This window comes from Choristoneura fumiferana, chromosome 20 (assembly GCF_025370935.1).
Source record: "Choristoneura fumiferana chromosome 20, NRCan_CFum_1, whole genome shotgun sequence".
NCBI classification, from domain to species: Eukaryota; Metazoa; Arthropoda; class Insecta; order Lepidoptera; family Tortricidae; genus Choristoneura; species Choristoneura fumiferana.
Window position 1 is genome coordinate 11,405,631 of NC_133491.1, and position 15,884 is coordinate 11,421,514.

General features: G+C 38.4%; 1 protein-coding gene across 9 annotated transcripts in view; it reads left to right on the plus strand.

Annotated features, from left to right (window-relative positions):
* Positions 1-792: 792 nt before the first annotated feature.
* The window catches only part of LOC141439240 (tubulin monoglutamylase TTLL4-like), a 39,530-nt gene continuing 24,438 nt past the window's right edge, over positions 793-15,884 (plus strand). For 2 of the 9 annotated variants that reach the window (XM_074103447.1, XM_074103449.1), the window contains exons 1-3: positions 793-1,734; positions 2,034-2,384; positions 6,831-7,059. In XM_074103447.1, the coding sequence (XP_073959548.1) occupies positions 1,355-1,734; positions 2,034-2,384; positions 6,831-7,059 (960 nt within the window). In that variant the 5' untranslated portion in view covers positions 793-1,354. Of the gene's footprint in view, positions 1,735-2,033; positions 2,385-5,598; positions 5,703-6,830; positions 7,060-11,063; positions 11,371-13,303; positions 13,811-13,894; positions 14,301-15,884 lie in introns of those variants that run through there. The other 7 variants (XM_074103445.1, XM_074103448.1, XM_074103446.1 and 4 more) reach the window with 6 other exon arrangements.

Below are 15,884 nucleotides of genomic sequence, written 5' to 3' on the forward strand. Positions count from 1 at the left end.
ATATATATCGATGGCCTCGATGGGTACATTACGTCTCGTTCGCCCTCCGTCCACCCTCCCTTGATTATTCGAGTCAACCCACTGTTGCGCACTGTAACTATCGTACTGTAGTAATAAAATAAAAAATATAATTCCTTACATATGTTCGTTTACATCTTCCAAATAATCAAGTTCATAGAAATACATATATATCATGTATATACTTATCCCAAAGTAAAATGTCTTGAAATGATTGTTCATTGCTTGTTCCTTGTGAATATATCTGAACGAAACGCACTTTCGTCCAACTTTTTTAACCTGTCTTGCCAAGTTGCCATTGCCATTCTCTCAATTTTCTCTCTCGCCTCTCACTCGATTCGCGCTGTCATCGTTCATCCACCATTACCCCTCATTTGCCTCTCATATTTAGTTTTATAGAATCTTTTTACCGTACCGTAGGTACAACGGCAAAACCTACTAGACTAGACACTAGACACTGGCAAAATTATCCTCCAATGGACAGATCCATATTTTTCTAAAAAACCAACCACCCCTCACTCACTCAATACTCATCTCATCTCCCCTTTATCAACGACACGCACCTAAATGAACTGGAAATTAGAGTAACTTGTTTCTCTATCTATGGCAATTCAATCAAGGCTCGATTTATGATTGGCCGTGATGGAGGGCAATGGTAAAAATGTTCATGTCAATGCGACAAAAAATCAAACTTGTTTGTGTCTCGCTTACACTCGTTAAAAGCGTACAGGTGGAAGCAAGATGTGAACTATTGTCAAATGACTTTTCAAACTAAACGTATTGTAATGTAATAAATGAACAGTAAGAAAAGAAGTTTGGTTTGATACGATATTTTCTTTTCTTTTCTTTTACTTCATTCAAATTTGAAAGGCAAATACCATTTGCAATGGATATACCCGATCGATAAATCCAACAATAATTTACAGTTTGTGTAAAATCAATATTCCTCAGGATGCCCTTGAATAAATTAAACGTAATCTAATTTACTAACAACACGTAAATAGATAGCTTTTGATGAATGGGTGCTATGTGTGAATCCCAATCGCCATTACTATCGTCGTTTATTGTCGTTGAGAGATCACATAACGGTTTTTCAAAGTGCGTAATGAGTGAATAATGTTATGAAGCGACAAACTGTATTTAACATTTTGTAAATAGAACGTGATTTTCTTTCAATTTTGGCGGGAGAGGCTGGCACGTTTCGGGATCGTTGAATTGAATGGCGGTCTGTCATCTGTCGTCGGTGGCCTCGACGCTGATACTGGATTCATGTTTCATCGTTAAATACCTGTTAAATTAACAGTGCAATAGTGAAATTAGCCGTGGGGGTCGTTCGATGTGGACGTTGGACAATGCGTCTGGTGTAGGCGGGTCGGCTATGGATGGCAGGCGTTCGAATCCGAGTTACGAGTCCGGGTTTGATTCTTGCGATCCGTTAGGGTCTGTGTTGTGGTCAGGCGGGTCGGGGCGCTCTGCGGGGCGCGTTCTGCGCCGCCGCTGTCGCAGCGAGGGCGTTGATCGTTCGCCGTATGAGGATGCGACGCGGGAGCCGCAGCGCTCGGCAGACAGTCACCCGCGTCACCGAGCTCACCCCAATAACTCCTACAAAAGCCACTTCACGCTGAACAGCTCGTTGGATAGATACGACCACGAGTGCTCGCTGCCGGCCAGCAACGGCGATTACCTCATGGCTCACGAACAAAACAGACACCATGGGTGAGTGACACACAACATAACCTAGCATGTTAGTCTACAACTGTGTTTTGGTCACATGGTCATTCTATTTGTTCAGAAGATCTCATGTTAATTATTGCTGCTGTAATGGGATTACATTTCAAATTTAATGATTTAATACTATTGTTTATGTTATTATTATTGTCAATTTGTAACAATTCCCATATAGAATTTATAATGATTGTAAAGTGCTCAAAAATCTCACTCTGCATTAAGATTTGCTTGCATTGATCAATCATGTAAAAAAAATGAAAAATAACATAAAAAATGCATTATTTCAGTTACCAGCCAGGGAGATCAAAATTACACCGAACAAGCCCCACTAGACCTCTACTCGTAACTACCCTATCAAATACAAAATTAGATGACACCAGGCTGCCAAAAGTTGACGAATTGCTGGAAAGAATGGACCATGACATGATGGATCTCAATCCCAAGCAACCCTTGAAATCAATACTCAATAACCCCCTACCCAAGTCCCCACCACAGGGCATTCTCAAGAAGCCCAAAGGCAAGGCGTACTTGGAATCAAAAACTAACTTAGAAGGTCGTAGAAGACAAAGGGCATCCAGTGAATCAGATAATTTTTACTGTACCTTCAATATGGCATCTCCAATACCTGGTTATGATAGGTGAGTAATGTTTAATGTTTTTTTGGGGAAAAAATGGAACAAATTAAAAAATAAAAGAAAATAAAACTTAAGTTAAACATTGGCCAGCAAATACGCGACTGAGCAACTTTAGATGATGATGATGATGATGTGGAAAATAGGCACTGACTCAGCATGTGCTGAGGCTATGGGTGGCCACAGAGCTGATATTCTGTCAGAGACCTGAGATGGTACCAACACAATGTGCTTCCGAATAAGTTTTATGTTGCCACATGCCAAACATTCAGATTTAAACTTTAGATACATTGTTAAACCAATTGGGAAAAAAAAGAAAGAAATAAAATACATTTATTTAATGCCATAAAAACAAACATAGAACAAATACAAGACAAGACATACATGATGCTAAATAGGTCCCCACTCAGCAATAGATGTATGTGTGCAGAACATTGCTCTGTCAACATCCTACTGCATGAATAATATAAAAAATGCAGTTTCAAGACAGGCCAGGGCATATTGCTGATCCTTTTAATATCGCTTTTAATTTCAAAATTTGAAATTTGAAATTCATGCATACATGAATGTCTACTTTTTATCCCAATATTCCCATGAGCTTGGAATAGAATCCTGAAATCTTTTTTTTTTTTCGAGGCTTAACTGTACCTTTGTGACTATGCCAGCCTCATTGAAAGAATTGATGGCCACATTCATCAAACACTTCTATTGCGATGTCCAGATTATCTGGCTGCAAAGGAGTGCTTGATGAACCTGTAAATTCATACTGCATCTTCCAATACCGGACCACTGAAAATAATATTCACTGCACCATTGAACAGGTCCAAATCACTCAAATACCTCTCACGTCTATCCTTAGTCAATACACACCCCACTAAAAAAAGGAACTAAGTCCATAATCTTATTACAATCCGTGCACATTAAAATAGAAATATTTATTTGCACTTTGCAAATTACATAAAACACAAAAAAAAACAAGTATCAAGTACGTAGTAAGTAGGTATTTGCGATATCGCGAAGCGGTCTCAGCTCAGCATAGTGTTGGCCGTAGAGGCCAACGTTGGTCTTCCCCTGTGACCGCTTGGCGACTTCACGGAAGGCGACAAAAATTCACAAAAAATAAACAAAAAACGAAACAAACAAAAAGTAACAAAATTTAAATATCAAAAGTAAAAATTCAAACCCAAATAAAAAATAAAATAATAGGTAACAATAATGAAAACAAACTACACAAAAGCAAACAAAAGACATGTAAATAAATTTTTAATAAAACAAAACAGAAGGTGGTAACATTGGGGATACTTTCATCATATTTAAAAATGTATTTAATGGAACATGACCTGACCGCATTCGAAACGCCCACACAAGTAAATCCTTGGGGAGGCTGGCACAATCAAACCAGGGCATCCAGAATTTTTTTTTCTGTATTGTGTTGTACCAGATATCTTTTGTTTTTTATTTAAAATTGAATGACTCTTGCTACATATCTTAGCACTTATTCCTCGCAAGTGTCATCAATTCCGTACCATATGGTTTACATAGGAGCTCTATGCCATCTGTCACTGCCGTTTTAGCCTTTCTCTCTAATCCTGAAATCTTAACTGACAGGTTAAGAGATATGAAATTCACGATGTAATTTTGGAAACGCTCACTGGATTTTTTACGAAATCCCCGAATTTAAATTCAATTGCTAGGATGTATAAAGTACAGTCAAATCAAAAAGCTTATACTTTTTTTTTTTAACAGCTTTAGACAACTCTGACATGACATAGGTATTTAATGTCTAGACAGACAATTATCGGCATTTTGCGCCATGACAAAGCAGATCGCCTACTGTACCATCAGCCAGATGAGTTTTCTGTTCTATCAATTTTTAAACAAGTTCCTATCAAAATAAATAAATATGTCGCTAAAGTCGAACTTTCAAGTTGACAGACACGACTATTGGCATTATAGTTTTTTTTATTTTTATTCGACTGGATGGCAAACAAGCAAGTGGGTCTCCTGATTGTAAGAGATCACCACCGCCCATAGACACCTGCAACACCAGGGGGATTGCAGATGCGTTGCCAACCTAGAGGCCTAAGATGGGATACCTCAAGTGCCAGTAATTTCACGGGCACTGCTGCTTCACGGCAGGATTAGCGAGCGAGATGGTGGTAGCAATCCGGGCGGACCTTGCACAAGGTCCTACCACCTGCGACAACCTGATATGCAAACGATTATCAACTTTAGGGTGTAATATGTCCCTTGCGTGGGGAAAATGAGCAATCACCCATGAGGCTGACATGATCTCCTGGAGTGTTCAAAGCCTCAACAAAAAAAAAAAAAAAAAAACTAAGGTGGTAGACCACATATTTGGCTGATGGTACATTATGCTGCTGTGGTTAAACTTGCTGTGCTCGCAACTTCCTCTGTATGGACATGTGCCAGAGGGGCTACTACGAAACTCGCAAATCGAAGTTCGTATCGCACCGTCCCTTTCACTCGCGTATTAAATGACATAAGCGTCAGCGGGACAGCAACATACGAAGTTCGAGTTTTGCACTTCGTGGTATAGGGCCCGACAGCCTGGCACAAAACATGATGTTACTTAATTGCATCTTAATTGTTAATTTAAGTTAATTGCTTATTTATGATAGGATCTAAATTGCTTGGTTAAGTGCATTGCATTCACTGATAAAAAAAAATGATTTAATCTGATAATAAGTACCTACACTACTAACAATTAATCTTTTTTTATTGTATGAAATTATATGTTACACAATTTGATTTTGTTTTGTAAAAAAACGATACTTACCCTTGTAAGATTATTCCATTGACTGTCAGTTTGTCAGTCTCTCAAAGCCAAATTGCTCCGAAATTAGTGAACCGAGTTGAAATTTGGTACATCATATATAAAAATCAATTTTAACCATGGAAAATAAAAATTAAATTACAAACTAAAACAATCGTGTGACATATCAAATTAAAAGTTATTGAAGAAAATAAGCAGTAAATGGTTACCATTCTCCCTTTTATCTCTGACTCTACTGGGTTAAAATAAAAAAAGACGAAAAATTCAAACAGATCATTTATGTTTTGCCAGGTACTACCTACATTGTATGAAAAAATGAAAGGGTAATTAAAAAATAAAGTAAACATTATGACATAATTTGATTACCTATAGACATAGCCAAAGGAAAAAAAAAATGATTACACTAATCAGGCTGGTCGTGTGACATTGTATCTCGCAATAGTTCAAATTACGCGTAAAATACTCAAAACATGTGTCTAAGTTTAAAGTGAATTTGGTTCTTCATACAAAAAATGAATGATGATGAGGTAAATATAGTAACGTCACTGCTGTATACGTGTGGTACAGTCGATTAGAGAGTGAAAAAGTTCTATCTAAAATTGCCAGGTTGTAATATGAGTTTTAATGACAGATCTCATAAAGTTGACATTCCTCCTACCTACACTATCATTTCAGTTGGAACCTATTTATGCGTGAACGTCACTTGCAATGTCTGGGCAAATTGTGTATTGTTCATTGGAAGCCAAAATATAAACAAGTTTGAGAATTGTTCGGATTTTGTCAATATATGTTCGTAAATGTATGTTGCTAAAGCTTCATTTCAATGGTGCAAGAAAGATAGAGCTAAAAAGTTGCATAATTTGACTGACTCTAAACTATTCTATTATTATTATTTAAATTATCAGGCAGGGAGTTGACTGTGTCAAACTCCAAACTGCACTTAGGTATACATATAGTTTATATAATGGACGATCGGTTTGATTTACTGGAGTCGGGACGTATTGTATGTTACGTTCAATCATAAAGCATAGACAAGATTAGATTCGTAGCTAAAAAAATAGCATCGGTATTCTAGATAAGTGAAGAATTTATATCTAAATCGTAATCTGAATGTTATGTTCATTCGTTTGTTTACTGTTTATAAATAATTACAAAACAAAAAAGTATATATATTACAGGTACTTTACTGCTGCTTTTAAAAAAAACAAATACTGCTTCAGTATACCTACCTTAACTGACTAACCCACCCAGTATCATTCCCGGCGCAAAAGTGCCCATCACACTTATCGCATTACCTTGTTGAAAGACGATAGAACCTTTGCACCAGATATTCTAAGCAAGTGCGTTTGTTTTATATTTTAATTTCTAGCTCCCATTAAAAGCACCACATGAAAGTCAAACAAATCATCATCATCTTCATCATCATCTCAGCTTTAGGACGTCCACTGTTGGACATAGGCCTCCCCCATAGACCTCCAGTTGCTTCAGTTGGCAGCGGCTTGCATCCACCGTGAACCCGCGGCTTTAACCAGGTCATCCGTCCATCTCGTTGGTGGACGTCCTACGCGGCGCTTGCAGATGCTCGGTCTCCACTCGAGAACTTTTCTCCGTCAAACAAATAAACGAATACAATAACATAAAGCACTCTCTTTCAGTCGCCTCTACGTCTCAAACACGACCAAGCGCGCCAAAGACAACTCCGGCACCGGATACTCGTACGGTACAGCCCTCGCCACACTCGGGACCACGCCACGGACCAAAAGCCCCGTCGTGCCCAGACGATGCGCCTGCAAGGAGCGACCCCTCAGCCCCAAGGAAGAGACCCACAACATGCATCTGCTGAGGACCACGGCTATCAACAACGAGAGACATGGGGATGACGTGGTGAGTTTCCAATGCCTATTGATCACCTATTAGCTTTTTCAAGGGTCCGGTCGGTATTTCAAATAGAATTACCATCGTGTTCTGTTTCTATTCGAGTTTATTAAATAAGCAAATGAAATCTACAAAAGTAACAAAAAAGTGAATTATTAAATTACGTACTCGGTAAACCGGTGTACTGCCTTTTCGGCGAAATATGTTTCGCCAAATTTCACTTAGCAACCAACCTTTCGCCGAAGGTTCATTTGGCAAACCAATCCTTGGCATAACTTTACTTCGCATTTTTCTTATTTCGCAACATTTTTATATTGTAAAATTTTACTTCATCACATTTTTATGTGGCAAACAATTATGTAGGCAAATAACAAATAGTCATATAACATTTGGCAAATTTTTATACATAAGGTAGGTATATCAGTTATTCGATTCGATGATAGGTTTTTTTTTGTAACAGAATGGAAAATATGAATGGCTTGCTTGGTTGTTTGCTTGCTAAATTAAGGAATGCCAATCATCATCATTAATTTTTCTAAATTATTTTCGCCAAAACAGTAAACCCGGTAAACCATGTCATCACAAACTAGATCGGCGTTCCGGATCCGGATTGTGGTCCGCCATTTGGTGATTCCTGGTTTAGCCTTTAGGGCCTTTGCACACCGCGTCTGTTAAACGCGCCATCGACGCGCGTTTATGTCAGTACAAACGCGATGCGCACGCGAGTTGTATGGCTGGCTTTTCTATGGAAAGAAAAGCCCGCGTCGAAGGCGCGTTTAAAAAACGTGGTCTCCACTATACTCAACCTGTGAGTCGCCAAGCTTTTATGAGTGGTCAGCGTGGTATAATTTGATGAGTTTTCAACCATTTTTGATTTATGGAGAAATCAATAAATTTACGCTGCGGCCCGTTGAACAATTTAGTTGCTTTAGATGCCTTGCCCACACTGCCCACTGGCTCTAGTTCGCAGCCTAATGGCGAGGTAACACCTCTAGAATTTATATGTTAACTATTCTTCAGTATTTCGCAAAGTACATTTAACTCGAATGTACTATCTACAATCTGAATGTCTATAAATCGCTAAAACATTTCATGTTCAGTGTTTATAGACTAGCGCTTTTATGTGCCGGTGCTAGGTTTTATTAGGTAACCTAAAACTGCTGTAACATATAAATAGGTCTATTGTTCCAGACGTCTAGATTATTTTGCAATATCGTAAGCTATTCCTTATCTACGAAGGGCCCCGAAAAGGAGGGGGAATCTAAATTTTGATTCTTAACAAATTGTGAGTTTAAGTTTAACAGATCTCTCATATATATATTATCATTTATATTATTATATAAATGTAGATTTAGGAAAACTAGGTACAGAGGAAAGGTGGGGGCTTGGTAAGTTGTATCAAAATCGAATCAGATTTATAAATAAATGTTATTGAGAAAGAAAGTTATTTGAGACACTCGTCAAAAGAAACCGGCGAAACAACTCTATAACATTCCAAATTTCACAATTTATTATCATATGTATGCGTGATTTTTTAACAATGTTATCTATTTTATACAGATAATTTGACTATACTTATCTATTAATATCTATACTGAGCTTAGGCTAGATACAATGTGTGTTTAAGATGAAGCCCTGTGCAAATAAGCTACTTAAGGCTCAGAACACTTCAGGTTTCCCCGGTACTGGTGATAAAACCAAATCGATTAACACACTATGTTATTAATAAGTAGGTAAGTAGAGATTAATTTATAAAATTGGTCACGGTTTTCTAGTTTTTGAAGAACTAATAATGTCTGTTTGTTAGTTTCTAACTGAATTGTCCTCGCATTCGTTATTTACTCCTATGAATTAAAAGTGTACTAAGTTCTATGAAAATGACTAAGTACACACTGAAAAATCGTCGGGATTAGTGCACTTCCGCGAAACTAGCATTGGAATTTCCGCGTAAGTGGCAAATTTAGCCAATTTCCAATTCTTCTGAACTCCAAATTCGTGTTTTTTCATATAGTACTTCATTTTTTTTATTGAGTAAGTGCTTAGTCGCGCGTCTTTAGTCCCATCCAGACCTGCCAGTAACTTTATTCATAAAAGATATAATTATCGAAGTTGGATCTCATTGGTCAGTTCCCCAAGATAGGTCCTTATTTTGGACTGTTGGCTCATAATCGGTCACCGATACACTTGCGTTCCGCGAGTACCGGTCTGGTGATTTTCCACCGGCGCGAGACGAGACGAGGCGAGAATTGAAATTTGTATGCGGTCTCGCGCGCCCGCCGCGAGCCGCCGCGGGCGCTGCCATACAAATTTCAATTCTCGTCTCGCCTCGTCACGTCTCGTCTCGCCTCGCCGGTGGAAAACCACCTATAGCTGCTTAAATTAATATTTAACCCGGCCGACTTTTCAAGCAGTCTGTGATGAAAATTTGTCTCGCATTTACGGAACATTTTTTACAAGATATTACTCTGGGGAAATACAACGCGCGACTCGCAACCTGTTACCTTTCTGGAATGCGGAGAGTTTTACCGAAAAGCATACATTACCAATGCGGCATAGTCGAATAAGGTCATGTCTTGAAGCTGCGTTTCTACCAGAGATGTGCGAGGATGCGTTGTAAGGAATGTGTTTTTCATGAACCAATAGAAACGCTTCATTTACCTATTCTGGCTCCGCTCAGCTGTTTCCACCATAGATGTGTTGTGCGATGATGACTGATGATACTGATATTTGCACGAAAGCGCTTTATTATATTATATTACTTAAGTATTATTATTGGCTTTATAATTATTAGTGTTTTAATCTCAAACCACGAACAAAACAGCAGAAACAGCGACGAAACACTGCGAAATGTAAAAGGAAAATTGTTCAAGATTGGCGTTGCTTGGTTCCATTTTATGCCACGTTCATTAAATCTTAGTCGCACTTTATTATTGAAGACTATAATATTTTTTAGCCATCGTATAAATACAGGGTTCCGTTTAATTATAGCTTTTTTAGATGTTTAGCGACTGCAAGCACCTAGCTTGTGACCAGGGAGCGAAACTTTGATGCCGGTGACAGCCGTATGACGTCAAGCTTCATACAGAGTGTTTTTATCTAGATTTTATCTAGATTATATCACTAACAACTTATTGGCCTCTTTAGTTTACGGATATTTTATTTACACTTGAGACGGCCAGTACTTATTTATAAAAACACGCTATACCTATGTCAATTTGCGTCATAATGACGTCACCGGCATCAAAGTTTCGCTCCCTGCTTGTGACCTTATATGTAGACATTAATTTGCTGATTTTTCATCAGCTTCACTTGGCACTGTGCTAGGCGGTCTGATCATCCCGCTCAGAATTGAGGTTATGATTTATGACTCATCCGGCACTATGCCCGCCCAGGTGCTGGCCCAGCTGTTAAGCAACAGTGCTAAGGTACACAATCAGTTCAGTGCCAAAAAAAGAGCGAGACAAAAATAGCTATAGGGTATTTGACGTCGCTAATCAATTTGCGTACTTATTCGAAGTGTCAAAACGCGATTCGCCTATAGATTTTGTATGACAATAGTGTGCTGTGACGTCACTTGCCAACTTAATTGATTGTTGATTTGTTTGAAAGCAACTAAACGTCTATTTTTGTTATTTAAATATTAAATCTAGTTAATGTTGAGGCTTGAGATTGATTGATGGTTCAACAAAATGGCATGTAGTAACGATTTTACCAATAAAAGAGTATGAGTAACTGTCTCATTAAAACAGTGATTAAAAAAAATAGGTGTGTTACTGCTACCCTATCGCTTTTTCTGACGCCAGGGTGTGATCTGCCCCTGACATTTGACCACACCCTGTAGTAAATTACGACATTATTATAACATATGCAAAGAGGTTTAGTTAATTAGTGCGTTATCAGTCCTCAGCTTAACACGCTTTAATTGTCTCATAATATCATACAAAAACATGTATCATGGTTCATAAACTTGATAATCTTTTCCGCGGACTATTCAACTGTTATCGGGCGAGCTTAGCCCTCGCGTCGTGATTTATAGCCGTTATTTCACGCAAAACTAAATTGTTTACACAATCTATCGCATCGCGGAAGTTTAGGAATCTTACGTGGATATTTTCGGGTGACGACGTACGGTTTTATGTGTCGTGAACGTGTGGTGCGAGAGGTGACCATGTGTGGACTAGTGACTAAATAGAGGACCGTCTCAGTGGACTATTGAAATAGTTTACAGTGATGACGGCCCAGTATCAAGTGAATTGCGGTGGGAAGAAATCAGGCGTCATGTGTTCGTTTAAAAAAATATTTAAACGGCTCTGTCGTAAAGTGAGTGCGATATGAGTGTCCTTAAAAATTCTTAGTCTGTAAGTTAGGGCCAATACAGATGGACTGCATTCCAACTGCAACGTTACTGTCAACTGCCCATACGTTTTTCATTACAGTTCCAGCATAGCAGTCGGCACATTTTTGTTGCAAGGACATTTTTGTTGCAAAATGTCCTTATAATAGATGGAACTAAACAAATGGACATAATATTAGAGTAGTAGTAGTATTTTGTTATAAATATAGTAAATCTCAATATTTGCATGACTTATAAAGTTTGAATGTATGAGACTCATAAATCATTGAACATCGTGTAATGTACTACATTTAAAGCAAATAAATAAATTTCATTTCATTTCATTTCACATACAACTGGACGCTGACTGCGGTAAAAATGTATGAGCAGTCGGCAGTTGCGGTTACGTTGCAGTTGAATTGCTGTCCGTCTGTACTGGCCCTTAGATTATCAGAAAATACGATACTCATTTTTTACTTTTGCCAATTAAACAAAAAATGATGAAGATGTGTAGCCGGCCTAAGTTCTGTGTGGCATCATGGGTACGACACTTTAGCACGACGTGACGTCACTGGCCTCTGGCCCTCACTCCCAAACTTTGACGCGCTTTATCTCTGTAATTTTTTGTTTGATTGACAAAAGAAAAAATAAGGAGCCATTAATTTCTGATTATCTAACTGACGGACTAAATAAAAAAAAATACCCAAGAAGCTACCCAAAAGCTTTCTATTCCTCAATCATTAAATAAATGCAACAAATGTTGTAATATGGTTGAATGGCTGTGAAGTTATTCAGAGATAGCATCGGAGAATCCATAATCAATATACTAGTAATACCTACCGCAATAGCGCATTGCGTCTGTTTAAAAGATTATACGTTGTGCAAATATCTTTACTTTCGCGCTATATCCTTGCTCAGCTGATATATTGCTTGTTTTTACAAGACGCATAAGGTACCTACTGTCTCATTTTTTAGGTAGTATTGCGAAGTTTGTTGCAGAAAAAACTTTATAAGCTTCTTTAACATTCTGAACCAAATAACGCTCTGTCGCCACTTCCATGCAAACCTACTGATTTTTGTGCACGTACTAGTAATAAAATTTCTTGTAGGGATTTCTAAAACTCCTTTCTTTTATAAAACTCTAGATATACCTAGTTAAAATTCTGCTTGTAGCTCCAATGGTCTAATCTAAGCTGTGCGTTGCGTGGTCTATCAGTCAGTACAGTCAGTAACTCGGTTACGGCGTTTCTCTAGGTGGACGTAGATTTCATATGCGCAGTGACATCCATACAGGTCGTCATCAACTTGAAAAAATTATGACAACAAACTGACTCACTCCACACCGAAGTAGTTTCCTCCCGACTAATTATACTACCATGAGTCCATGACTAATTCCCAATAGCAACAAGGCATCAATCAATTCCAACTTAGTGGCGTAAAACTTGTTCTAATGCCCCAAATAAATATTTATAATGTCGCAACTTGATATATGTATTAACATCGCGCACAATACTGTCCCCTCCCTTATAACCTAATTACCCGCAAGGCATGTGACCTAGGGTAAAAATATTCCTTTATAAATACTTTAACCTGAGCTCACGTTGGTCAACGTCCCTTTGACCCCGTTTCTAGGCAAAGCTTGCCAAGTTAAAACTTTGCCTTCCTGGGTGCGACGCCCACCAATTTTCCTTCGTTCGCAACCGAAGTTAACGCCATACTTTTCCTAATATAAACCTGTATAAAATCGAAGTGAGTCATCCTGAACCAAATGGTTACGTCTCAGTTAGCTTCGTCCTATTGTCTTAGTTAATTCGGTCCCCTTAGATTTTATTGTGACTTCAATTCATACTGGCATTGTGCCAAACAAGCGAAATGTCAATACGATGCATTATCGCCGTTACCACGGGACTGTGTTAACGGGTCTTTATCCGCGCCACCATAAAACACCCGATCTAACGTCAAATTAAATTGCACTAAATTAAAAAAAATATCTTTTATAGTTCGGTGGGTGTTTTTTGATGGCATGCCGGATCGGAATGTTGACCTATCAGTCAACCTTGACATGTTTGCGGAGTTATATTTGAAGCGGCAACGAGTGTGTGCAAGGTGTAAATGTAACAATGAGTTTTTTTTGAATAATTTAACAGTAATGCTTGCCAAATTCGTTCGTGAAATCTCCAGTGGGTTGGATTCCTGACTCACAAATACATACGTGGTTTATTTCTGAACGTCGATGCTCCATCCAGGCATAACTTCAGTCTCTCAGGTGGCGGGTGCAGTGCCCAGGAGACGGTTAAAAAAATAACACGTTTCTCAGTACACCGATGTGTCTTGCAACGCTTTGCGCCGCTCAACTGTTTCAGTATCCGCGATATTAGTCCGTAATACCTGAGCGAGATGGCGGTCATTACGTTGATAGTTGAAAAAGTGAGTTTTTTTTATTACACCGTTGCCAACCTCGTGGTCGTCTCGTCAGCTGTTGAAGGAACACGTGCTCCTATTAGCGCTATTGGTTGATTTTACTCTAATAAAATACGCGATAATTTCAAGGTCGATTTCTGTAGCAGTGCTTTGATACTTAGTGGAAAACATTACACCATACTTGTACCTATTAAAAGTGTGTCTCAAAAATGGTTTTCTGAAGTAAGCGGCTGGATAAAACAGCCTGATTGTGGTCTCTTCCAATCTTATCTCTGGCATATACACATGTGTTTTTTTATCTAAATGTGATAGTACAAGCGTGATATTTGAGGTTATTGAAAACAAGTGTATATGCGTCGTTGATTGACCTAGTCGATTGCCATTTCAAGCCTCTATTGCCCCGATTGCTAAATTAATAAACTTAAACATGTTTAGTGCAAGTGGTACGATATATTATATGTATATGGATTTGAGTTAATGTGGTAATTATTGAACGGTAAGTCCAGAGCTGGAAGTTTTTTTTTTATTTAGCATTTTTTTTATATCGACGTCGGCTAAATTTATAATAATATTTTTTATTTTCACCTTCATGGATCATAGTTACATCACAATTAATATTATTTCATGTTTAATAACGAAAAGATGACGAAACGAGAATAAAATGTCGTGCCTACTGCAAATTTTTTTTTGCAAATCTGACACCGTTGGAATACGTTTTACTCCTATTTTAAAGCTCGCTATTTTGCTGGAATGAAGTGTCCTAAATTTGTCTGCCAATACCGTGTTACCTCTGCCAATGTTCAACGCAATTAGTTTTGTTGTTTACCTCTAAAATCATAAATTATTGTTGTGTTGTATAATTGTCTGCATATATATATATATATATATATCGCGACTAAACAGCGTGATTAAACAGATCTAAGTCGCGATTATTTCCTTTCGAATTATTGAGTTGAAGCTTTTATTCGCGACTTCGCTTGCGTGTTTCATTTAAATTGAAACTCCGGGTTTTCACTTATTTCCTATGAATGCCCAAAAATTAAACGTCTTCATCAAAATTGTAGGAATAACAACTGTGTAAAATTTCATATCTCTGGACGATTGAGATGTCGGGATAAAAAAAACCCAAGTTTTATTCTTGAGATCCAGCTATTTACCAAATTTCATCCGAATCAGTCTTTTTTTTTATTCGTCTGGATTGCAAACGAGCAAGTAGGTCTCCTGATGGTAAGAGATCACCACCGCCCATAAAAATCTGCAACACCAGGGGTATTGCAGATGCGTTGCCAACCTAGAGGCCTAAGATGGGATACCTCAAGTGCCAGTAATTTCACCGGCTGTCTTACTCTCCACGCCGAAACACAACAGTGCAAGCACTGCTGCTTCACGGCAGGATTAGCGAGCAAGATGGTGGTAGCAATCCGGACGGACCTTGCACAAGGTCCTACCACCTGCAAAACCACCGCACCACCGCACCACCATGCTGCACCGTCTAGCTGTTTTAGCGTGAAATAATAACAAATTATACACACTCATAAACCCTTTCATTTATAATAATACTAGCTTTTGCCCGCGGCTTCGCCCGCGTGGAGTTCGGTTATCGCGCGCTGTTCCCTCGAGAACTGTACCATGAGTTTACAGTGACCGTACTCGATAGCGACGGCGTAAATTATTTGTATGGAGAATTTTACTACTATCGAGTACGGTGACTGTAAACTCATGGTAGTGGTACTGTGTGTATTTTCCCAGGGTAAAAAGTAGCCTATGGCCCATAAACTATCTCTATGCCAAAAATCGCGACGATCCGTCGCTCCGTTTCGACGTGAAAGACGGACAAACATACAAACACACCCACTTTCGCATTTATAATATTAGTATGGATTAGTAGAAATAACAAAGATCATTAATAGCCCACAAGTGGGTTTTACGAGTATAGTCTAAGGCCTTGTTATTTAGATTAAGTACATAAAATATAAAGAAAAATCAAGAGGAGAGGCCTTTGCCCAGCAGTGGGACACAAATATAAGAATAATGAAAAAGAAAAAAACAAAATGGGGCATTATTTTGAGTTGACATTCTC